The 26,600-nt window shown below is 40.7% G+C and overlaps 1 protein-coding gene and 1 pseudogene across 3 annotated transcripts in view; one reads left to right on the top strand and one right to left on the bottom strand.

Annotated features, from left to right (window-relative positions):
* Positions 1 to 26,357, bottom strand: part of LOC137422785 (pachytene checkpoint protein 2 homolog) — a 117,439-nt gene extending 91,082 nt beyond the window's left edge. For 2 of the 3 annotated variants that reach the window (XM_068109433.2, XM_068109432.2), the window contains exons 1-7: positions 26,226 to 26,357; positions 15,316 to 15,424; positions 13,234 to 13,399; positions 11,551 to 11,680; positions 10,682 to 10,737; positions 10,389 to 10,479; positions 8,925 to 8,997 (exon numbers count right to left, since the gene is read on the bottom strand). In XM_068109433.2, coding sequence (XP_067965534.2) covers positions 8,925 to 8,997; positions 10,389 to 10,479; positions 10,682 to 10,737; positions 11,551 to 11,680; positions 13,234 to 13,399; positions 15,316 to 15,416 — 617 coding nt within the window. In that variant the 5' untranslated portion in view covers positions 15,417 to 15,424; positions 26,226 to 26,357. The remainder of the gene's footprint in view (positions 1 to 8,924; positions 8,998 to 10,388; positions 10,480 to 10,681; positions 10,738 to 11,550; positions 11,681 to 13,233; positions 13,400 to 15,315; positions 15,425 to 26,225) is intronic. The other variant, XM_068109429.2, reaches the window with a different exon arrangement.
* LOC137419556 (protein FAM200C-like) lies at positions 16,342 to 18,128 on the top strand (annotated as a pseudogene).
* Positions 26,358 to 26,600: the final 243 nt, after the last annotated feature.

The raw sequence follows: 26,600 nt of genomic DNA, 5'->3' as shown, positions 1-26,600 counted from the left end.
CACGCTGTTGAAACAAAAGCTTTCAGAATTATTGGAATCTCCCGCGATGAAGCTATCTCTGAGGGCCTTTCACTCACTCACCGCAGGCAGGTAGGTGGTCTTTCTGTCTTCTACCGACTCCTCTCCGGCCTTGCACCCCCAGCTCTCTCTGTGCTCTGTCCCCCAAATATTCCTACAGGTCGCACAAGATCTGCCACCAACCCTCTGATGGTTAAACTGCCGAAATCTCGGCTCTCTGCTCACCTTCACTCTTTCATTCCTCTTTTCTCCCGCCTCTGGAACAAACTCCCTCACTCCCTTCAATCCCACTCCTCCCTCCAGGTCTTTAAAACAGCTGTTCACCACCATCTCTTATCTTCCCCCATCCAAAACCTTGATCTTTTCTACCCCCGCTAATTCACCCCAGATCCACCTTGTTTGAAATTCCAACTTCTTTCCTGGAAGTCCTGGCAGTGTCCATATGTTTTATACCTCTCCCACCGCCCCCTTTCCATGCCCCAAAGCCCTCGCCCTCTCTCAGATCTCTCGATGTCTCCATGTCTCTCGGTCCCTGCTCTCAAATGTTGTGTTTGTGTCCTTCCCCCTCTCTCCCCATCTTGTCTACCGCTCCCGATGTTATATGTTTTATGTGTCGGTTTGTCTTTCTGTGTGATTAATGCTCGCTCCTTCACGAGCCTCGATCTTGTATACAAAAAAATAAAAAATAATAATAATAAAAAAAGGTACCTCAGATATTGCCCAGAAGATAAAGGAAAAAAAAATAAGCACTTAATTAATCGATAATAATTAAGGAAACAATCAATTAATTGACTAATCAAAGAACAAAAAATAGCCTTTTTGCCAAAGCACTGACTCACTATTGTGCCTAAATTTCAGCTTCCTAGCTCAAAGAATGGCTGAGATATCGCCCGGACAAACAAACAAACAAATAAGAAAACAAGAAAACAAACAAGTACACATACATTCAAAGTACACCGCCCCCATGCCAAATAATTAAATATCCTACAGTGCGGCATTGCCGGTGCGCCTCTGGCACCCGGCAATACCGCAGTGCAGCTCATAGAGGCTGCATTGGGAGGGAGAGGTGTACGCTAATTGATTGATTAATTGTATGATTAAAATCAATAAAAGATTATCAGAAAATATTTTCTTAATCAATTGGCTAATAGCATAACTAAACGACAAGTGCTTCATCCGAAGATGTATCTTTTATAAATTTAATTAAACAAGTCATCAATGAAAAATTAAATAATTACTTGATTAATCAATAAATAATTAATCAATTAATCAATAAATAATTAATCGATTAAATGATTAATCAATAAATCAAAAATATCCTTGATAGCCACATCACTTGGTCACTGTCATGTCCAAATATTAGCTTCCCAGCTCAAAAGGTGCCTGAGATATTGGCCAAATGAGAAAGAAAATAAATAAATGATTAATAATGAAAATAAATAAATAATAATCATTAAAAAATTAAATGATTAATCAATTCGGTCACAGAACACATAAACCACCACCATTTCATCAGAATCTGTAACTGAAAATATTTAATTTTTTTCGTAATTAATCAAATAATTAAATAATTAATCGATCAATTGATCAATTGATTAATCAATAAATCAAAAATATCCTTGATAGCCACATCACTTGGTCACTCATGTCCAAATATTAGCTTCCGAGCTCAAAAGGTGCCTGAGATATTGGCCAAATGAGAAAGAAAATAAATCAATGATTAATAATGAAAATAAATAAATAATAATCATAAAAAAATTAAATTATTAATCAATTCGGTCAGAGAACACATAAACCACCACCATTTCATCAGAATCTGTAACTTTAAAAAAAAAAAATTTTTAGTCATGAATCGAATAATTAAATAATTAATCCATTAATCCATTAATTGATTAATTGATTAATTAATAAATCAAAAATAGCATTTGCAGCCAAATCACCTGGTCATTGACATGTCCAAATATCAGCTTCCGAACTCAAAAGGTGCATGAGTTAATGGTCAGAAGAGAAATGAAATTTAATTAATTAAATAAGTACTTAATTAATCGCTAATAATTAAATAACTCCTTAATTAATTGATTATTCAAAAAACAAAAACTACCGGTTTTTGACAAAGGACTTGCTCACTACTGTGCCGAAATTTCAGCTTCCTAGCTCAAAGGATGGCTGAGATATCGCCCGGACAAACAAACAAACAAACAAACAAAGAGTGAAAACTGAGTACTCCCTTTCAGCGTGCGTCATTGCCGAGCCCTCTTCGGTGCCCAGCAATGACGATTTGCAATGCCTGGAGATGGCATAGGAAAGGTGCGGTGTACAATACAAAATTCTAGATAAGAGCAAAATTAAATGCCAGAAAAATAAAAATAACACTTCTATGTAAATATATTTTATTTGCAGATATATTAACTGCAAACACGTTCATAAAACATTTTTTTGCTCATAAAATGTCACTGCATGAAGAATGTTTTTTGAAAACAAAGTCAAGGCCAAAGGAAGAAGTGAGGAGACAGACGGTAAAATGGCAATAAACTGATGGGGGAGGAGGCACAACAGGATGAAAAATAAGAATAAGAGGTGGACAAGAGAGAGTGAGAGTGAGAGTGAGGTGAGAGTGAGAGTGTGAGAGTGAGAGTGAGAGTGAGAGTGAGAGTGAGAGTGTGAGAGTGAGAGAGAGAAAGAAGAGAGGAAACAGAAATTTGCAAGAAGAAGTTGGGTTAGGTAGGGTTAGGTTCGGGGGTAGATAAGGTTGGATTGGGTGGGATTAAGGGGATACTATTACAGATACGAACAAGATTACAGATACGAATGGGGGATGACATGGGGTGGTGGTGCACCGCTTGCTTGAATTCCTGGAGGGAAGAGTGCAAATGAACCGCCTTTGTAAGGCAGTTCAACAAATGGGGGAAAAGAGGAACAAAAGAGTGGAGACGAGCGGTATGACTGGATTTGAGGAGTTTCACCAGCAGGGGGTTACTGGAAGAACGCTGCATACCTGGTGTATTGGTGGGGGAAGGTTTAGAGGGCTGAAACGGCAAAGGGAGTGAGACCGGGGAAGAGGTGTTAAAAACAACAACAACAACAAAAACAAGTACAGATACATTCAAAGTACACCGCCCCGGTGCCAAATAATTAAATATTCGACAGCGCGGCATTGCTGGGGCGCCTCTGGCGCCCGGCAATACCGCAGTGGAGCTCATAGAGGCTGCATTGGGAGGGAGAGGTGTGCACTAATTGATTGATTAATTGTATAATTAAAATCAATAAAAGATTATCACAAAATATTTTCTTAATCAATTGGCTAATAGCATAATAAAACCACTCGTGCTTCATCCAAAGATGTAACTTTTAGAAATTTAATTAAATAAGTCATTAATAAAAAATAATTAATTAATTGATTACTCAATAAATAATTAATCGATTAATCAATGAATAATTAAGCGATTAAATGATTAATCAATAAATCAAAAATATCCTTGATTGCCACATCACTTGGTCACTGTCATGTCCAAATATTAGCTTCCCAGCTCAAAAGGTGCCTGAGATATTGGCCAAATGAGAAAGAAAATAAATAAATGATTAATAATGAAAATAAATAAATAATAATCATTAAAAAATTCAATTATTAATCAATTCGGTCACAGAACACATAAACCACCACCATTTCATCAGAATCTGTAACTGATTTTTTTTTAGTAATTAATCGAATAATTAAATAATTAATCGATTCATTGATTAATTGATGAATCAATAAATCAAAAATATCCTTGATAGCCACATCACTTGGTCACTCATGTCCAAATATTAGCTTTCGAGCTCAAAAGGTGCCTGAGATATTGGCCAAATGAGAAAGAAAATAAATAAATGATTAATAATGAAAATAAATAAATAATAATCATAAAAAAATTAAATTATTAATCAATTCGGTCAGAGAACACACAAACCACCATCATTTCATCAGAATCTGTAACTTAAAAAAAAATTTTTTTTTTTTGTCATTAATCGAATAATTAAATAATTAATCGATTAATTGATTAATTAATAAATCAAAAATAGCCTTTGCAGCCAAATCACTTGGTCATTGGCATGTCCATTTTTCAGTTTCCTAACTCAAAAGGTGCCTGAGTTAATGGTACGAAGAGAAAGGAAATTTAATTAATTAAATAAGTACTTAATTAATCGCTAATAATTAAATAACTCCTCAATTAATTGATTAATCAAAAAACAAAAAATACCGTTTTTGACAAAGGACTTGCTCACTACTGTGCCGAAATTTCAGCTTCCTAGCTCAAAGGATGGCTGAGATATCGCCCGGACAAACAAACAAGAAAGCAAGAAAACAAGCAAGGAAACAACCAAGAAAACAAACAAGTGCACATACATTCAAAGTACACCGCCCGATGCCAAATAATTAAATATGCTGCAGCGCGGCATTGCCGGGGCGCCTCCGGCGCCCGGCAATACCGCAATGCAGCTCATTGAGGCTGCATTGGGAGGGAGAGGTGTACACTAATTGATTGATTAATTGTATAATTAAAATCAATAAAAGATAATCACAAAATATTTTCATAATCAATTGGCTAATCGCATAACTAAACCAGTAGTGCTTCATCCGAAGATGTATCTTTTAGAAATTTAATTAAATAAGTCATTTATAAAAAATTAAATAATTAATTGATTACTCAATAAATAATTAATCGATTAATCAATAAATACTTAATAGATGAAATGATTAATCAATAAATCAAAAATATCCTTGATAGCCACATCACTTGGTCACTCATGTCCAAATATTAGCTTCCCAGCTCAAAAGGTGCCTGAGATATTGGCCAAATGAGAAAGAAAATAAACAAATGATTAATAATGAAAATAAATAAATAATAATCATAAAAAAATTAAATTATTAATCAATTTGGTCAGAGAACACATAAACTACCACGATTTCATCAGAATCTGTAACTTTAAAAAAAAATTTTTTTTGTCATTAATCGAATAATTCAATAATTAATCGATTAATTCATTAATTAATAAATCAAAAATATCCTTTGCAGCCAAATCACCTGGTCATTGGCATGTCCAAATATCAGCTTCCTAACTCAAAAGGTGCCTGAGTTAATAATGGTCAGAAGAGAAATGAAATTTAATTAATTAAATAAGTACTTAATTAAACGCTAATAATTAAATAACTCCTCAATTAATTGATTATTCAAAAAACAAAAAATACCGTATTTGACAAAGGACTTGTTCACTACTGTGCCGAAATTTCAGCTTCCTAGCTCAAAGGATGGCTGAGATATCGCCCGGAAAACCAAGAAAGAAAACAAACAAGAAAGCAAGAAACCAGAGTGAAAACTGAGTACTCTCTTTCAGCGTGCATCACTGCCGAGCCCCCTTCGGTGCCCGGCAATGACGATTTGCAATGCCTGGAGGTGGCATAGGAAAGGAGCGGTGTACAACAAGTACAGATACATTCAAAGTACACCGCCCCATGCCAAATAATTAAATATGCTGCAGCACGGCATTGCCGGGGTGCCTCCGGCGCCCGGCAATACCGCAGTGCAGCTCATTGAGGCTGCATTGGGAGGGAGAGGTGTACACTAATTGATTGATTAATTGTATAATTAAAATCAATAAAAGATTATCACAAAATATTTTCATAATCAATTGGCTAATCGCATAACTAAACCAATAGTGCTTCATCCGAAGATGTATCTTTTAGAAATTTAATTAAATAAGTCATTTATAAAAAATTAAATAATTAATTGATTACTCAATAAATAATTAATCGATTAATCAATAAATAATTAATAGATGAAATGATTAATCAATAAATCAAAAATATCCTTGATAGCCACATCACTTGGTCACTCATGTCCAAATATTAGCTTCCCAGCTCAAAAGATGCCTGAGATATTGGCCAAATGAGAAAGAAAATAAATAAATGATAAATAATGAAAATAAATAAATAATAATCATAAAAAAATTAAATTATTAATCAATTTGGTCAGAGAACACATAAACTACCACTATTTCATCAGAATCTGTAACTTTAAAAAAACAAATTTTTTGGTCATTAATCGAATAATTAAATAATTAATCGATTAATTGATTAATTAATAAATCAAAAATATCCTTTGCAGCCAAATCACCTGGTCATTGGCATGTCCAAATATCAGCTTCCTAACTCAAAAGGTGCCTGAGTTAATGGTCAAAAGAGAAAGGAAATTTGATTAATTAAATAAGTACTTAATTAAGATTTAAATTAAGAATTAAATAAGATTAAATAAGTACTTAATTAATCCCTAATAATTAAATAACTCCTCAATTTATTGATTAATCAAAAAAAAAAAAAACGTTTTTGACAAAGGACTTGCTCACTATTGTGCCGAAATTTCAGCTTCCTAGCTCAAAGGATGGCTGAGATATCGCCCGGACAAACAAACAAGAAAACAAGAAAACAAACAAGAAAACAAGAAAACAAACAAACAACCAGAGTGAAAACTGAGTACTCTCTTTCAGCGTGCGTCACTGCCAAGCCCCCTTCGGTGCCCGGCAATGACGATTTGCAATGCCTGGAGATGGCATAGGAAAGGAGCGGTGTACAACAGAGAGGACATTGACTTGTCTGCAATGTGAGAGGAACAGGCTTTGTGCTTTGGTCTCATTGTGAGAGATGCCAATAATGTTGACACCTTTAGATTTGACATAATGCAGGAGAGAGAGAGAGAGAGAGAGAGAAAGAGACAGAGAGAAATACAGAGATGTGAGGCTGGAGCTCTCTCATACGACAGACCAGTATCCAATTAAGCTACAGAAAATGCCATGTATGCTGGCCACCAGGTTTTAGAGGGGGGACACAAATTGGAAAGTTCAATCTTGAGGTTGAACAGATGTTGTTTTCTCGCTCTCTCCTTGGAGTGGACACACACTTGTTGAGGGCTTTGTGGAATGATCTGAGATTGCTTTCAGTCAGGTTTTTTTTCCAGGAAGAGAATGCAAGTTCTTTCAGAGCAACTGCCTCACCACAAGATTCAATGTGCCATGGGTGGGTAGAAGAGCAGGATAACTGAAGACAAGATGGGATGGATCTGTGCATAAGGGAGAGGTTTCCGTGGAATAATTACCGGGTTGAGTTAATATCAAGGGCAGTAAATATTGGAGACCAGTCCTGAAGTGAGATTGCAGCTTGCAGTTTCTGCTAATCTTATTGTGTGAGCTGCCAAATGTGCCGGCACTAAGGTGCCTCACTGAGAATAGCCAGAGAGATGTTGACCATCACAAGCTTATGATCAGATGAACCAATTGTAGCAGAGGGATAGCAGGAGACATTTGCAGGGATGTTTGTAAACACAAAGTCCAGAAAGGAGGATTTGCCTTTGGGAGAAATCCAGGTCAGAAGATTCACAAATTGAGTCAGTCCCAACACTGTTTGAGGTGGGGTCCTTTGCTGAAGTGCCATTGCTGGTGAGAGGGCCATGAGACCACCATGGACCAACACCCAGGCAATTTCCATGGTGGGAATTGAAACCACCACATATGAGAAAGAGAGTTGGGATGAGTGGTTAAAAGTTGGTCCATGTTGTCTGAGAGATGTAGATCGAGTTGTTATTGTTTGGAGGATGGTACAAGGCACAGACAAACAAGAAGTGGAAGCGGAGAGGAAGTCACATCAAAGGTACTCCTGGGGTTTGGAGGTGTAAGATTAGTACACGGACTCTGCCACCAGAACGGAGTTCAGGCCTATCAAATTTGAGGAGATAACCGCCGGGAGACTCACGTAGTCAGAGAGAGAAGGAAGGTTTGAGGAGGCAGGATGAGGGGAAGCTTTGAGGAGGTGGGATGAGGTGGAAGTTTTGAGGAGGCAGGAAGAGGGGGAAGCCTTAAGAGGACAGGACAAGGGGGGAGCATGATGAGGGAAAGTTTTGATGGGGATAGGGTGAGAGGAACCTTTGTGAGGCAGTGTCAGGGAGAAGCCTTGAGGAGCAGGGTGAGGGGCAGAGTGAGGGCAGGGTGAGGGGCAGAGTGAGGGCCAGAGTAAGGGCAGGGTGAGGGGTAGCTTTGAGAGAAAGCTTTGAAGGGAAGGGTGTGGAGGAAGCTTTGTGAGGCAGGGTGAGGAGGAAGCTTTGATGTGATGGAGTAGGGGGAAGCTTTGATGGGCTGGGTTGAGGAGGAAGCTTTGAGGTGGTGCGGTGTGAGGGAAGCTTTGAGGAGGTGGGATGTGGAGGGAAGCGTTGAGGTTGGTGGAGTGCATGGGAAGCTTTAAGGGTTGGAGTGAGGGGGAAATACAGAAAGACGAGCCATGAAACTTTGAGGGGTGGGGTAACGGAGGATGCAGAAAGAAGGGAAATTAAGTGGAGGGATGCTGAAGTGCGGAACACATAGAACGGGTGTAATTGGAAAGACGGGGGCTTGTAGATGTGGGGGAGGGTACTGACAAGGAGGGGTTTTCCACCGTAAAATTCCGTAAAAGGGTTCGACACCATAACGTCTGCAAACTGGACTTCTCAAGATTCCCAAATTGGACATATGGAGACAAAGATAATTGGGTGGGTGAAAGGAATTTTGTTGAAGCAACGGATAAATGTGGTGCTGTAGGTACGGAAGGAAGGTTGATGGACCAAGCGCTTTGGTGAGAGGCAGGTTTTGAAAATATTCCTCGTGAAGATGTCCTCGGGGAATGAGACATCTTCACCCTCTCTAACCATTAAATTTAAACAGCACTGTCCCCCACCCCCAGTGGTAGCACGATAAACAACAACACTCCAAACATTAATAGAGTGCATGCAGAAAATGATCCTTAATCCTAACCATAAATGGAACACTACTAAAACCTTAACTATATCTCTGACTCACCCACCCTCTTAAAGAGCAAAAGGCTATTTTGCAAACATTACATGGTCCCTCACCTTCCCGATAGACGGATGCTGAGTTTCTGTGCCAGTGCTTTGCATAAGGATGTCTTTCCAGTGCCAGGTGGACCTAAAAAAACCCCCAACCCCCCCAAAAAAACAAGACCACAACAGAAAATGAATGTTTTATTTATTATCAGATATCAAAGTACGGTATCTATATTATAAAAGGAGCTGTGTCTGTATTTTTTTTTGTCATGCTATAACGTGAGAACAGCAACACATTTCAATGACACCAACGACAGTAGATTCAGGAACTCCCAGGAAAGTTTGTGATGCAAAAAAATATAACAAATAAGGTTTGTGTATAGACACATGTGGCAAAACTGCAAAACGCCAACTTACAACCCCCTTCTCTTTCTCTTTTCTTCCCCCCCCCCCCACTCCCCCCACTCCCCACTTCCCCCCCCCCACTCCCCACTTCCCCCATCTCTCTCTCCAACCCCTCTTTCTCCCCCAATCTCCCTGTCCCTCCCCCTCCTTCTCTGTACCACCCCCCTCCCCCTTTTAATACCACCGTCAATGTAGCCACAGGTGGTATTTGCTAGTATTACTAAAAAGAGAAGCGTCTCAGTGTGGGTGTGTTGTTGGTTGATATCTGCATATGCGGGTTTCAGAAGTTGAAATGGTGCCTTTTCAGGTCTCAAAGTATTAGTATTAGTGTCAGTCTGTTTGTCCGTCCGTCGTCGTCTGCCGCCATCCATCATCATCTGCACATGCGGGTCCCAAGACTGTATGGAGCCTTCCCTGGTCTTGAAGTACTCATCCTCACCCCAGCAAGGAACCACGACTCATGGACCAAGCCTTATCCTCGTTTGTGCTCCGTTTCCCCTCCGTGTCCGGAGGTTCAGTCGTGTGTATGTTCATGTGTGTGTCCATCATTCTTTATTCTGAAGGGTTCCTGCTGTCGTAGAATAATAAAAATTGTACTGTTGGAAAGCTAATAATCCATTTACTAGGTTGGAAAGCTAATAATAGTTTTACTTGAAACAAACATTCATGCCCATTTAATCATAAAAATGCCTGTTTTAACAAGGTGTTTCCATGCCAATTCCCAATGACCGCAGCTTTACTCGTGCCACAGTTCACCGTTCCAATTCCATAACCACGCACTAAACCACGCTTCAATAGTGAAAAATAGTGTTTATTAAAGAAGAGGGTCAGAAGGACAAATAAGCAATGTTACAATGAGGGAGACTTCCTTTCCAAACTATAACCCTGATGCCCATGAATAATCCCATCAGCTGACGCGATACCTTTAAGGCCCACACACTCACAAATGGGAGACAGATAGAGGAAGACAAGACTGAAAGAACGTTTATTATGTTATCTTACATTTATTAATGTACGTTTCGTTTATTAATGAAATATCTATCCTTTCTTACTCTTGTTAGATCATATGACTGTCCTTGCAACTATATGAACATGCATATAGCGGAACAGACCAGATTTTATACTTACCATGAAGCAGCACGACTCTGTTCCATGAAATGACGTTTGAATCCACATTCATATCCGAGAAGAGGATTGTTGTGGTTATGTACTGCAGAAGCTTTCATGCGTATGAGAGCGAGGGAAACAAATAATGGAGAGCGAGTGAAGGGGGAGAGGGAGAGAGAGAGGGAGAACATCATTATTCTCACTTTTCTCAAAGAAGAGAGGGATCGGCAAACTCATGGAAACAGTCAGCAAATGAATTGTATTCATGCTGGCTATACAAACATTGGGGTCCAATCTGCCAAAACCAAACTCACATTAGATTTGATTTCATTATCATACACCAAGTTTTCCCACAGGCCCTGGAATTCAGCTGAAACAGAAAACAATTGTCAGGAAGCAAAGGAGACCGTTTTGAACTACTGTATTGTAATTGTATTTCAGCAATCAGCAATGTGCATTTTTTTAAACCACTTCGATTATTTTCTGCAAAATATGATGTGTATCAGCCAGTGGTGTGTTAAAATACTGTTGAACAAAATCTAGATACAATTGTTTGATGCAATTCAAATAACACATGATCAGAAAAACTTATCTCTTTCAACAAAAAAACAAGAATGGCACTCGGTAGAGAGCATACCTTGGCCAGGCGGAACAGTTTACGTTTTGTATCCCACTGATAGGCCCGATCTGAATTCGGACCTGAATCCAAATGTAATCGGCTTAATCTCGTCATATATCCAACATATCCAGCAAATTGTCACAATCTGTCCATACATTTTTGAAATATCATGCTATATATCGTTTTGGCCTCATATATCAATGGTAAGGCATCAATTTTGAATGAATTTTTTTTTTTCGTATCCACATCCCGATCTTCATGAAAATCGAATCAATTGGTCCCTGTCACACACCCAACCTGTTCACTAAATTGGGTCCAATCCATTCATAACTTTTTGAGATATCCTGTTCACAAATAGACAGACATCTTCGGTGGCGGAGGTAACAAGTTGCATTTTAACAAATTCAATTTTGTTGAAAAAAAATTTAATCAGGAGTTTCAAAAATGCTCTGGAATTGTCAAAATAGTTGGAACCGTTGAATGTCTAAACAACAATACTCGTTACCAACACCTGCGCATGAGCTACCTAATGCAATTAGCAAGCTAAATAAATGCATTGGAGACCTGCAGGAAGTAGCCAATGTGATGCTGCGGAAAGAGCTTCGTTGTCCTGTTCAAGCTCCTCTGTGGCAGGTCCATCCTCCCAAAGCTGGAAAATGTGCAGCTGAAGCTGTGAATTCAACAAGTCCACTGCCTGCATGCAAACACATAGCAAGGCCAGAAAATTCACCTTTTCATAAAGGTTCATGGAATGGCTAGATTATCCGATGGACCACAAGGACACGGTACAAAGAGCAACCCTTTTGAAAAAAAATAAGCTATCAATGACACAAATCAAAGCATTGGGAAACAGCGTGGTTAAGTGAAGCATACTGAGCATGGGGAAGGGGAGTGGGGTGCAGTCTGTTGACAGAGGCATTGGGAGTGTGTCAGGGTCAAAATGGGGTGGGGGTGAGTGTTGTAGGGGGAGGAATGGGTGTCGGGTTCTGAGGGAGGCGTGTGTGTCAGGGTTTGAGGATGGGGTAGGGTCGTAGCAGAGCAAGGTGGGGTGGGTGTCATGGTCAGGCTCAGAGTGGGGAGGGGGGGGGCGAGAGGGGTGATATTGTCAGGGTTACCCGAGTCAGAGATGGGTGGGTTTTGGGGTCAGGATCTGATAAAGAAGGCAGAGATAAGGTGAACAAATTGAGGATGGCCAAGGAGGGCAGAGATACGAGGATAAAAAACAATTATTTCTCTCCAACCCCCTCTCTCAGACTAAGAAAACTCCATGTCCCCCCACCCACTCCCCGAACCACTAACCAACATCCCCACCTTTCGACCACACCACCTACCATGGACCCACCCCGCCGCAGCTCCAAATCCAGTGATCACGACCACACCCCACCACCCCTCAACCACAACCCACCCCTCTAACTACAGCAACCAAACGCCACCCTCACCCCTTCTGATCACACCGCTGCCACACTCCCCCACCCCTGCCCATGACCAAGCCACCCCGTTTCCAGCAACACCCTTCCCACCACTCTCCTCTTTTCCTGCAAACCAACCCCCTCCAACGACAGTGACCCAGTCCCACCTCAGGGCTCCAACTCCAGACCACCCATACCATCTGAATCTGGGGTCTCCAAAACCCCACGGCCCTTTCAGGCAACTCCAACAACTCCAAAACCTCACCCAACCCCCCCCCCCCCCCCTCATCCTCAGATGACTTCCAACACCCAACATCCCATCCACTCACCGATTCAGGTGACCCCAAAACATACCCCCCAATTCTGATTCAGGTGACCCTGACACATATCACACCCACCCCCCTCCCGCCCTCACCTACTCAGAGGCCAACCATGACACCCACCCCACCTTGCTCTGCTACCACCCCACCCCTTCCTCAAACCCCAACACCCATTCCTCCCCCCCCCCCCTTGTCCTACAGCCTCCAACCTCAACTGCAATCCAACCCCACTCTGACGCCGACATCCACCCCTCATATCCCGATACACCCACCTCAGACTCCAACACCAGCTGGATCTTACCCCCTCTGGCCCCAGGCCCTTCCGACCTCACACCACCACCCTCCTATTCGATACCGACCCAACCCCCCCCCCCCCCCCCGACCCAGTCGCCCACCTGATCTAGGCATCGACCCCCTTCCAACTGTCACTCACACCAATCCCAAGTAAAACCCATCCACCACCTTCGACCCTGACACCTACACACCTACATTATTAAATTAAAGTCTGCAAAACAGACCTTGCTGTCAACCAAATGCATCTCTGTGTCCACGACAGCAACAGAGTTCACGTGCTTCTGCAAAAACTCGTTGTCAAATTTAGACCATGTATAGTCTCTATAAATGACTGGGTGTCGTTGTAGTAGATTCATCACGTGCATCTTCACATCCTCAGCACGTGCCGCACTAGTAACACATAGTATTGGAGGAAAGACAGACATGTCACTCACACTACACAATCCCAAATGCATGTGATTTTTCTGTCTACATTGTCCATCCATTAGACCAGAATAATTCCATACCCTTCATAGATAGATGTACTTACTTAGGTGTCGGAGGCTGCGCTTTTTACCCAGCAAGTTTTCATATTAGACTTCATGAAAGTGTAAGTGCTGCTTCATCAGGATGAAGATTACTGCACTGTGGTTTGATGAAAAAAAATGTTTTTTTTTTGTTTTTTTTTACAAGGTCACATTAAACCATGCAGAAGTGGTCCAGTGTACAATTTACTTGGAAGCCCCATCAAAATATAGATGACAATAATCCATAACCTCCCCTTTCCCAATCGGCCATCTCTGACACCTCATTTAATTTTAATTGTGCTGAGTCCCGAAGGTCAATTTGTCCAATACGAAGCCTTTTCCAAATCAGCCAAGATGTTCCAGGAATTGCCAGAGTGAGAATATCACCTTAGAGCACAACAAAAAGCTTTGTGGTTCTTTATAATTCTGTTTCATGGAAATGTCCTTAATATGTCCATATCTATATCTTCTATATATATAAAAGAAAGTTTTTGTTTGTTTGTTTGTTTGTCTGCACGCGCTAATCTCCTGAACGGTTGAAGATATGAGGAAACCTCTGAAACAAAAAATGTCGGGATGGGCCCCGGGAAGGTTATAGGCTAGGTGGCGAAGCAGGTCGAGGCCGCCTCGGCCGGGCTGGGCCCATTTCGCAATTAAAAGCCGAGCTGAATTATAGAAGTCAATCTTCTACGGCCGCGAGTATAAAACCACCTTTAGAGGCCATTTTTCCCCGCAAAGCGGGGGTTGGCCTTTTTCGGGAACCGTGGTTGTTGTTGTTTTTTGGTCCCCTTTTTGAAGCAATCTTTTACGGCCGGATGCCCTTCCTGCCGCCAACCCTTTTTGCCGCCTTTTACGACAAACAGGGAATTACCAGTGAACTGGTACTCAATGAGCCGACCTCGAAAGGATGACTGGCTGAATCAACCCCCCTGGCGTTAATTCAGCGATTCAGCGCTACGGCCGCGAGTGAAAGCTGAATTATAGTAGTAAGACCTACGTACAGAAGATTAAATTCATTCAAAAAGAACCCGGGCAACGCCGGGTGCATTCAACTAGTAAACAATAAAAATAGGGGCAATAACCCTGTGCGCTCACCTGGTGGAATAAAGCAGCACACTACACCAAATAAAGGTATTTTAAACAGTATCACGTTGTAAAATAATTAGTAAAATAAGTATTGTATAAATATTGTAAATATTTACAATAAGTATTGTAAATAAATAAAATAAGTATTAAATATAAAATAAATAAGTATTGTAAAATAATTTCAACGGTTGCTAGGAGACAAGGAGCATATAGAATCATACTACCATAATCATAATACTTTAAACAAAAAAAAATACCTAATTTTATGGGCAACCTCTCCACACTACCCTCCATAGACCCCCTTAGACGCCGATTTTTCTAATGCCGTGAACAAACTTTGGTACATCACTGGTTCCGGGAATCTGCTCTGTCCCCCTCGCTGCTTTTATCAGGTTTGGGATTTTAGCATTTTATCAGGACTTTTGCATCCAAACCACAAACCAAGTTTAAAACCAATGACTTTGCCAAAATACAGGTCATAGTGGGTTAATACACTTATTTTTGCATCTTTATGAATAAGGTCAAATGTGATCTCCAAAAAGCATAATTTCAGAGTATCCCAACAATGAATAATGGTCAAGAAAGAAAAGCAAAATACAAGGAGGCAAAGTAATTCCACTCTCATGCAGAATATAATTTTTTTGTGATCCAAACACATTACTACTTTCATCTCAAAGCAACAAACAGTTCAAATGCCTGGATCAAGATACCAACCTTGTTCTTTTCTGACAGACCTCCACTTGAATAGTGGCAGCAAACTCACTGCCGAATAACATGGGTAAGTGTTCCTTTGATTCTGGAGCTGTTGTGTCCATCTCCTATCCTGAAATCATTTTAGTAAGCAAACGGGTGCAGCATTGGATCAAGTTAATCATTCATTTGCATAAAAAAGTATGCGAATAGTACACTAATATAAAACTCATATCAATTGTTTATTACTCTTGCCAATTTTTATGCACAGATTTTTACAAAGCCTGATCGATTACGAGATTTAGTTCAAAACCATTAAGGGGCAATCGATTCATTATGTGTATAACAGGATGGTGCTGAGGCAGCTAACTTAGATTTGAGCCATCTTGCCTGGGTTCCATTCCCGACCCAACTATAAAACCGTCAGATTGGTGCGTCACAGGAATTGTGTTGTGTCACGAGTCATCACTCAGCCATCTGCCAGTGTGCCTTTTGAACATGACATAAAACTTTTAAGTAAGTCTCTGTCTCTCTGTCTCTGTCTCTCTCTCATCTTTTACACTACAAGAAAAAAAGAAAAAGAAAAGAAGGATGGGAGATCAACCAAGATTGCTGTCGTTAAACACGTGCTTCATTGAACGGTGACGCATGAGGTAAATGCTCAAATTTTCTTCAAATTAAAGTTTGACCACTCAATAATATTTAAATTGTGTATTTTTTTTTTCATCAACCACTGTCACAACGGGAACCCAACGGGTTCACGGGTCGTCTAGTGTATTTATATAATTTTTTATGTGTAGCTTAAATTGCTTCCCCATGACGAAAAATCACCGCACGCCACTGCAAACGACGTCTCAAACCAATAGTCAAACAACATGTTCCACTCCGTATACTTTATTCATTTTTTGGTCTTTTTTCAGCACAAACTCTTATCGTGTAGCAACTTGTTGTAACCTGTATACACCATTGTATACTTTTTACATATTTTTATATTTTTTCTCATATTAGCTCATATTTTTCTCTTTCTGTTTTGCAGATTAACCCTTCATCATGTCAAAAAGAAGGAAATGGAATGATGACCATGTGCGCTTTGGTTTCACTTGCAGAATGGGAAATGATGGCTTGCAAAAACCCCAGTGCACTCTTTGTAGCGTTGTGTTTTCCAACTCAAATCTGAAACCATCCAAGCTTCAAGAGCACTGCAAGAACAAGCATGGCGGAGCTGATGTTGAAGGACATGATGTTGGGTCATTGAAAATCAAAAGAGCTCGTTTTGATTCTGTAGGAACTCTTCCAAAGTTGGGTTTCGTTTCTGTTGAAAAACCACTACTTCTTGCTTCATACCAAGTGGCATATGCAGTGGCCAAATCCAAAAAGCCCCATACAATTGCAGAACATCTCATCAAGCCATGTGCACTGGAAATGGCAACAACTATCCTGGGCAAAGAAGCAAGAAAAAAATTTGAACAGGTGCCCCTATCAAATAATGTCATTCACAACCGAATCAGTGATTTGAGTGAAGATATTTTGGACCAAGTCATCTCAGATATCAGAGCTAGTCCTCTTAAAATCTCTATTCAGTTGGATGAGTCAACTGATGTCTCCAGTTGTTGTCAACTCATCACATTAGTGAGGTATGTCAATGGTGGTGCTGTGAAGGACGATTTCCTCGTTTTGTGAAGATTTGAAAACAAGCACAACTGCAAAGGATGTGATGCAGCTGGTGAAAGACTTCTTTGCCAAACATGATTTAGATATCAAAGTCATTGGTTCTGTGTGCACTGACGGGGCACCTGCAATGCTTGGAAATAAATCTGGCTTTTCTGCATTGATGAAAAAGGAGATTCCAGACTTGCAAGTCACCCATTGTTTTCTTCATCGGCATGCTTTGGCATCAAAAACATTGCCTCCAAATTTGAAGAAAGTCCTTGATACTTGTGTGAAGATCATCAACTGGATCAGGGGGCGATCTTTGAACCATCGCATCTTCAAATCATTTTGTGAAGATCTGGGAAGTGAGCATTCAGTTTTGCTTTTCCACACAGAAGTCCGTTGGTTGTCACGAGGACAAGCTTTAACCCGCTTCTTTGAACTGCGGGAAGAAATCAAAGTTTTTCTGGAAGAGCGTGAATGTGATCTGGTTGGGGCATTGGAATCACAGCAATTCGCCCAAATGCTGGCTTACTTAGCTGACATTTTCACTCGGATGAATGACCTGAGTGTTTCACTTCAAGGAAAAGGGATAAACATATTGCAGACTTGTGAAAAGTTGAATGCCTTCAAAGAAAAGTTACGTCTTTGGCGTCAAAGGATGGAAAGAGGCAATCTCTCAAATTTTTCTTCACTTGAAGAGATGGTTGATGATGCTGGATCCATAACTCCTCCTGTGCGTGAAGAAATTGTGGCTCATTTGGAAATGCTGTCAGAATCATTTGATGGATATTTTGCTGCTGGAGACCTGAAGATTTCAGAAGAATGGATCATGAATCCATATTCCTACAATATGGAGAAAATGTCAAATGATGAAGAATTGAAGGAAGATCTTATTGATTTGTGGACAAATCGAGCTCTTGAAATGCAATTTGAAAGCAAGACTTTGGAGGAGTTTTGGTGTGCAGCACTGGATATGTTCCCAAGACTTGGTGGAAAAGCGCACTGTGTCCTCATTCCATTTGCAACGACATACTTGTGTGAATCTGGATTCAGTTCTTTTGTCAATCAAGACAAAATATAGGAATCGCCTGAATCCACAGGCAGACCTGCGGATCGCAGTCAGCAAGAAAGTTCCACGTTTTGACAAAATCATGAAAGAGAAGCAGGAACAAAGAAGTCATTGAATTTTATGTTCACAATTGGGATTGATTTCACTGTTTCATTTTTTTCTGAATAAATTAGAATCTAATTGCTCAATTTATATTTGCATTTCATGCACTGAGTTAAAATCTTATTTTTTAGTTCAATTTGTTCACCCACAGTATTGTATGTGGTTCAATTTGTGGTTCAAAAATATAGAAGTCATTGAATTTTATGTCCACCATTGGGATTGATTTTAGTTTCTTTTTTGTGAAAAAAAAGGTGGTTTTTTTTTTTTTTTTTTTTTCTGAATAAATTAGAATCTAATTGCTCAATATATATTTACATTTCATGCACCGAGTTAAAATCTTATTTTTTAGTTCAATTTGTTCACCCACAGTATTGTATGTGGTTCAATTTGTGGTTCAAAAATTTGACTTCTTCATCTTCAAATGTGATATTACTTTTGTAGGGGATGCGAACATTAATCAATCTATTTCGTAGAGGTGTGGGGCATAGAAAAGGTTGGGAACCACTGCTTAGTTGGAAGACGTTAAAGATATCTCGTGGCGCTTTTCGACAGAGTAGGCTAGTTATTGTCGAAACCAGGAACAAATACATTCCTGCCCTAACCTACAAGTGCAGTCTACAAGGGGCACTGCATCAGCAACACAACGAATGCCCTGAAAGAATGGAGAACCTGCAAGCCAAATTCATAACTGAATCCCAGTCCAACATTCACATGAACGAATTTTTTAAAATAAAATATGCATGGATTGGGCGGGGTGGAGGTGTTAATTAAGGAAATTAAAATTGAGAAAAAAAAGGGCAGTGCATACATAGAAAAGAAAATAAGGGAATATGGGAGAAAGAGGATGAGAAGTGAAGAGAAAGGATGTTGAGAAGAGATTTTTTGTTTTTTTTGTATACAAGATGGAGGCTCGTGAAAGAGCGAACATTAATCACACAAAAAGTCAAACCGACACACAAAACACAAAATAAGGGGAGCGGTAGACAAGATGGGGAGAGAGGGGGAAGGACACAAACACAACATTTGAGAGCAAGGACATCGAGAGAACTGTGGGAGGGATAGGGCTTGGGGGGAGGTGGGAGAGGGATAAAACATATGGACACTGCAAGGACTTCCAGGAAAGAAGTTGGAATTTCAAAAAAGTGTATCTGGGGTGAAAATTAGCGGGGGTAGAAAAGATCAAGGTTTTGGATGGGGGAAGATAAGAGATGGTGGTGAACAGCTGTTTTAAAGATCTGGAGGGAGGATTGGGATTGAAGGGAGTGAGGGAGTTTGTTCCAGAGGTGGGAGAAAAGGGGAATGAAAGAGTGAAGGTGAGCAGAGAGCCTAGATTTTGGCAGTTTAACCATAAGAGGGTTGCTGGCAGATCTTGTGCGACCTGTAGGAATATTTGGGGGACAGAGCACAGACAGAGCTGGGGGAGCAAGGCCGGAGAGGAGTCGGTAGAAGACAGAAAGACCACCAACCTGCCTGCGGTGAGTGAGTGAAAGGCCCTCGGAGTTAGCTTCATCGCAGGAGATTCCAATGATTCTGAAAGCTTTGGTTTCAACAGCATGAAGCCGAGCTAGGTGTGAGGCAGGAGCACCGGCCCAGAGGGGGGAACAGTATTCCATTGAGCTGAGGATGAAAGCCTTGCATGTGGTGAGGAGCTCAGGTGTGCCAAGGAAGGACTTCGCACGACGGAGGATGCGCAATCGGCGACTGGCTTTGGAGGCCAGCTTGGAAATGCGGTTTTCCCAAGAAAGATCATGGCAGATAGTGAGACCCAAAAGCTTGAGCGACAGAACTTCTTGGAGAGGATTGTTGAGAAAGTGGATGGGAGGGTTTTCCAGTCGGTCTTTTCGGAGAGACATAGTAAGAGTGTGAGATTTGTCAGGATTGAAAGACATGTTCCACTTCTTTGACCAGACTGTGATTTTGTCCAGGTCTGCAGAGAGTGGGAAGGCTGCAGACTGCCGATCTGAGGGATGAGGAATGGAGCGGCAGAGAGTGGAGTCATCAGCAAAGAGATAGAGAGGATTTTCCAGAGAGTCGGAGAGAGCATTGATGAAGACCAGAAATAGCACAGAAAATACCAGAAATAGCACAGATCGAAACAAAGAAAGGAAAATGAGGCAGCATGTGTGTGACAAAAGAAAGGATGAGTGGTTTTTGTAAAAGTAAGTAAATAAATGGGGGAAATTTGTAGGAAAATTATATTAAATAGCAAACTGGCTACTCCACAGCATATGCTCCCTGAGTACCTCTGATTTCAGCAGTCTGATATTGACTTATAGTGCACCTCAAATGTTTATTTGTCACCGTCTCCTCTCCCTCCCACACATCACTCTTCAGCCGTGCTTATTCAAAAATTAATCTTTGTTGATCGCCCAATATTTATCCAACTATTTTTTAAAGATATTAACCGAGTTGCAGACACATTATATTCTGAAAGACCATTCCACACATCTACTAACTCCAAATCAAAATACAATGGCCTGCAAAAGTATTCACCCCCTCCAAAGTTTTCACATTTTGATGTCACCTGAGCTTATTTCATGATGCTTTCAAATCAAAGTTAACATCTTCATAAACTACTCCAAAGTTATAAAACTAAAACATTCAGATAAAATGAGAATAAGTTAGGATAATTTTGAGTACCGGAACAGTGGAACCCATCATTAAAAGGTGGAAGACGTATCCATACCACTCAGACTCTACGTAAATCAGGTCGCCCATACAAACTCAGCAGCCGGGCAAGCAGGAAACTGGTTCGGGATATCACCGTAAATCCAACAATGGCTTTGAAAGATCTGCAAAGCTCTATGTCCGAGATGGGGGTCAGTGCTCATCACTCAACAATATCCCGTTACCTTCTCAAAGCTGGCCTCTATGGACAGGTGGCAAGAAAGAAGCCATTACTGAAAAAGACGGATCTATAAGCTCATATGGAGTTCGTGAAAGAGAATCTTAATGATATTGCAGGCATGTGGTGAAGAGTTTTGTGGTCAGACGAGACAAAAAATGAACTTTTTGGTTTAAATTCAAAGCATTACATCTGGAGCTAGCCTAACACTGCACATCCCTTCTGTCAAGTGTGGTGGTGGCAGCATCATGTTATTGGGCTGTTTGTCATCAGTAGGGATTGGCAAGCTTGTCAGGATAGAAAGGACAATGGACGGAGCAAAGTACAGGAGAATCCTTGATGAAAACCTGCTCGAGTCGGCCATGAATCTGAAACTGGGTAAGGAGATTCACATTTCAGCAGGACAATGATCCAAAGCACAAAGCAAAAGCCACACTACAGTGGATGAAGAAGAAGAAAAAGATATCCTTGAGTGGTCCAGTCAAGGTCCTGAATTGAACCCAATTGAACATTTATGACAAGACTTGAAGTCTGCAGTCCATCGACAATTCCCATCTAACTTGGCAGAACGAGAACAATTTTCACGTAAAAAATTTCACCATCTCACTGTGCAAAGCTGGTAGAGTCTGAGCCAAAAAAACTTTTAGCAGTCATTACTGCAAAAGGTGATTCCACAAAGTACTAACCTAGGGGGCTGAATACTTTTGCAACCAGTGAAATTTGATACATACATGTTTTAATTATACATGTCTTTTACAAGTGCCAGCGAAGCACATCGTTTTGCCCTTTGCTGTTGTTGACATTTGCTGAAGTTGCTGACAGGGAACGTGGAGTTGGTACAGATACTCAAATGGCTAGGCCATAGTGTGTCATACTCTCAGGTTGAGGAAATTGACACAGGCCTGTGCATGCAGAAGCTGACAATGTCAGAAGGTGGTGTTGCAGTACGACAGAACATATATTCAGGAGTGTTCACAACACTAGCCTGGGGAAAATATTGATTGACTAGAAGAAACAGTCAGTGGTGAGGAGACGTCCCACAGGGTCAACGGAATTGCAATCCAGGCCAAAGCCACTGATCCCCAGCCAACGAGACCCATACCGCCTGTTGAGAAAACACAGAAGAGAAGTATCAGCACTGAACCAGTGATGCTGCCCATCTACAATGCTGGAGAGCGTGTCGGTCCACCATCAATTCAAACTGCAGAGGCTGACACTACAGCTGCCATACAACAATCAAAGGAGAAGAACCTTGTCTGGCTACTTTCTCGCATGTCGACCCCAGATGCTCAAGCAATTTATAGCTGGACTAGCTACAACATCCTCATCCACAATGAAATTGCAGTGGTCCAGGACAGTGTAGGCTACATGCCCACAATCAACGCTCCTGCACCACAGATCAGATGTCCACCATCAATGAAATGAGACCCTGGTGTTGGGCTAGCGGCTAGGGTGCCGGCTTAGGATCCTAGGATCCTGGGTTCGAATCCCGGTTGATCGCTGAATTAACACCAGGGGGGTTGACTCAGCCTGTCATCCTTCCGAGGTCGGCTAATTGAGTACCAGTTCACTGGTAATTCCCTGTTTGTCGTTAAAGGCGGCAAAGAGGGTTGGCGTCAGGAAGGGCATCCGGCCGTAAAACATTGCTTCAAAAAGGGGACAAAAAAAACAAAACAAAAAAAAACAACAACAACCACGGTGCCCGAAAAAGGCCAACCCCCGCTTTGCGGGGAAAAATGGCCTCTAATGGTGGTTATTTTTATATATATAATGAAGTGCTGAATCAATCACTCAGCATCATGCAGTCCCTTGAGCTCAACACTGGAGTGCGTTTTCGACCAAGTACTAGGCCAAAGCTGGAGAGATAGCATGGAAACACAAGGAGAAGTTCACAACACACAGATAAACATGAGGCGTGAGCAGAGAGGAAGTCGCAGCAAGATCTACTCCTGGGGATTGAGAGGTGTAAGACCAGTGCACAGAGAGTGTGAAATGGTGTTTTTGATGAACAGCACAACTCCGCCACCCAGACGGGGTGCAGGTGGATATGGACCTTGCCATGTAATGTAGCAAAAAAGTGCCAGTGTGCAGTGATACCATCCCTTTTAAGATAGGTGAGGTTGCAAAATAGGTATTTCTGCTTAAACTGGCTGGCAGCACCATCGGATAAATAATGTAACTTGTTGAAATTCACTTGTTCCTTGAGATTTTCAAGAATTATGTTTCAAAAAGTATACTTGTCATATCCAAGGTAATCTGTTAGCAGATTTAATGACTTTTTCTCAACAACAAACTTTTTTGTACCAAGCTACCGCTGTAAAACAGCACTTTGCTTGCTTGTCCAATGCTTGCTTGTTCCTTCAATGCATCATTTTCAACAAAGTCTACCTGAATCAGTATTTCATCATCAGCCAACGATGAGCCCTCCATCAAACTTTTGAAAAAAAAAAAAACCCTGCTACTTCCTTTACACAAATGAGTGGTTCAGGAATGAATCGGTTACATATTTCAGTTCATTGAAGCAGTCAAGAACAGTTCCTTCCACCTCCACTTTCTTAGCAACCCCTCTCATCACCCACTTATCCCAGACACATTTTTTCACCAGCAATTTCATCATTTGGAATCAAGGAATCAACTTTTAGGCAATGAGAGCATTTGCCAAGCATGCAGTCATCAGCCTGCTAGTCATAAAGTATCTGTTGGTCAGTCCGTTACCAAGCTTGTTAGTCCGTTACCATACCCTTGCTCCTCTGAGAAGAATAGAAACTGGATTATACTGCCATGTTAGGAGTATGCCTGCTGCAGACGCAGAGCATCATTCATAAAATTGTTTTGTCACAACTCGTCGTGTGGGAAAACATAATGCGTTTGATTGGTAACGGACTGATAAATGGCATACCTAGTTTTAAACGTTGACCTTGATTTCAAAAATGTACAAATCAGATTTTATTTGTATTATAATTTATTATTATTATTATGTGCACTAAATAAGGTCATTATCAACATCTGATACTTTGATGGATCTGCTTTGATAAAATATAGATTTTATTGCAAGAGAAGTCCTTCCTTCAAAATTAGCGTTTTTCTCGTTGAGTGGAATGGGTTAATTGAAGGATTTGTCTTTTCCACTCCTCATGTGCAGGTTTTAAGATTAAACCACATGAATTCATAAACTAGATTAGGACGAAGAATAAAAAGAATACCAGTTGATCGTCTCTGCCTACTTCCTTTTTTTGATGCCGCCTCCTTTTTTAATTGTGAAAATTAAAGATTTTTCCAGTATATTGGTTGGTCTTGTGCGTTATTTGTTTGCCTGTCTGTCTGTATGTCTGTATGTCAGTCGCCTACAGGTCACAATTTTCAACCGATCTTCAAACAGTAGAGTTTATCATAAGCAAGAAGCCTATTGTTTTGGGGACCAAAAGGTCAATAGGTCAACATAGGCCAAAGGTCACCAACTGTCAAATTTCTAAAATCCTCAATTTTCAACCGATTGACTTGAAATTTTAAGAGGATTTGCACATCTGGTCACTAAATTCATCCACCAAGTATTTTTGAGGTCAACAAAGGCCAAAAGGTCAACATAGGCCAAATTTCTAAAATCCTCAACATTCATCCAATTAACTTGAAATTTTAAGAGGATTTCCATATCTGGTCACTAAATTCATCCACCAAGTATTTTTGAGGTCAACAAAGGCCAAAAGGTCAATATAAGCCAGATTTCTAAAATCCTCAATTTTCATCAGATTGACTTGAAATTTTAAAAGGATTTGCAAATTGACACTGAATTTAATCACCAATTATTTTTGAGGTCATCATCGGCCAACAACTTATTTTAGGGATTTCGCAAGTATTGTGCTATGCACGACATATTTCTTGTTTATTAATTTGTCAAACATCCCCCAAAAATCCGTATATTGGTGTACGACTATTGCACCATTCTTTGAATCAATCATTTTCCCGATGTCGATACCGAGTTTTTATAGCTTCTACCGAGCCGCAGCGCCGAGAGCCGCAATGCCGCTTTTGGTTCACTGCCACTTTTTGTTTCCCTGTTTCCCTGCACACTTTCCCTGCACTGTTTCCCTGATACTAACCGCTAAGCCTGGTGTTGGTTTAGCTGTTAGTGTGCCGGCTTGGGATCCTAGGATCCTGGGTTCGAATCCCGATCGATCGCTGAAGTAACGCCAGGGGGGTTGACTCAGCCTGTCATCCTTCCGAGGTCGGCAAATTGAGTACCAGCTTGCTGGGATGAATGATCACGGTGTGTACCCCGATTAAGAATAGGTGCACGGTATCCCTGCGCATCGTAAGAGGCGACCACGGGTTGGCGTCAGGAAGGGCATCCGGCCATAAAAACATTGCCTCAAAACAGGGAACCATGATTGTCATGGGGCCCGCAAGGCTAACCCCCGCTGTAGCAGGGGAAATGGCCTTAAAAAACGATCATTCATATTAATTCATTCATAAGCGAGCAATACTGATCTGTGTACATCGCAGCCGCAGCAGAAAAAAATCAGTGAACGCTTCCGTTTAAAATGATGCAAAATACGACTGTACGAAATACGAAATACGAAAAATTGGTTTTAAAACCAGCAAATTGCACGAGTAATGTAGTTTTTTGTGTATTGCCATACAATTAGAACTGTGTCTTTTTGAATAAGCCTAGTGAATGTGTTGGTGACGTGTCGGGTATATGACCCACGTCATGATATTTGTTTGAGGGTAGAAAACTGATGTGTCGGGTACATGATTTGTGGCGTATTTTGGGAGGGTTGGGAGGAAGAGGTTAAAGAATGGCATGCCATGTACATGGCAGCCATTCTGAAAAAGAAAGAAATAAATAAATAAATAAATAAATAAATAAAAAGGGCCTCTCCCTCAATACAAAAACAAACAAAAAAAAAATCCAGTCATCTGGTATCTTATTTATTTGGTCTTATAATTGCTAAAGAATGACACCAAACAAGGCACTATTCATATAATTTTCATAAACACATAAAGAATTGCCCATTATGACCAAGCTGCGCTTCTTGCTACGCAAAAGGTTCCTGGTTCATCGCACTCATTGGTTCCCCCTTCGGCTTAGTTCGCAACACTACGTATCCGTGCTGAATTTGACAATACGTATATTAATTATCCTCCATGAGGTGCACAATCTCATAATCGCTCGTCCGATGAGGAACTCAAAACGTACAATGAGAATATAACTTTTAAAAAGTAAACGACTTATTATTTACAGATGCATATGAATGTCAAACTCACTCGATTTTTTAAAATAAATCTCGTCAGGAAAATCGACGCGCCGTATCAGATGTTTCCCACCGGAGAACAGGCCAACCAAAGCAACAAATTCAATTTTACCGCTCTCGAAGCAGGAAGTACCCGAATTCTCTTCATATTTTTGACGAGGTATGAAGTAAATTCAGACAACGAAATAGCATTCTGCATATGCGCAAGAGGTATATAATACAGTTCATATATCATAACTTACAAATAAGCGTAATGTGTTTTCTCTCAAGCTAAATGCCAGCTTATTAAACAACGATGTTGCACTTATACAGCGCCCCAAACTATTTTTGCTGCCATTCCACCTTTCCCACTTGGGGAAACAAAAATGAGGTATTTATAAATGCAATT

This window comes from Myxine glutinosa, chromosome 1 (genome assembly GCF_964187855.1).
Source record: "Myxine glutinosa chromosome 1, kmMyxGlut1.1, whole genome shotgun sequence".
Lineage (NCBI taxonomy): Eukaryota > Metazoa > Chordata > Myxini > Myxiniformes > Myxinidae > Myxine > Myxine glutinosa.
The sequence above is the reverse complement of the archived record's forward strand: the minus strand, read 5'-3'. Positions and strand labels throughout refer to the sequence as shown.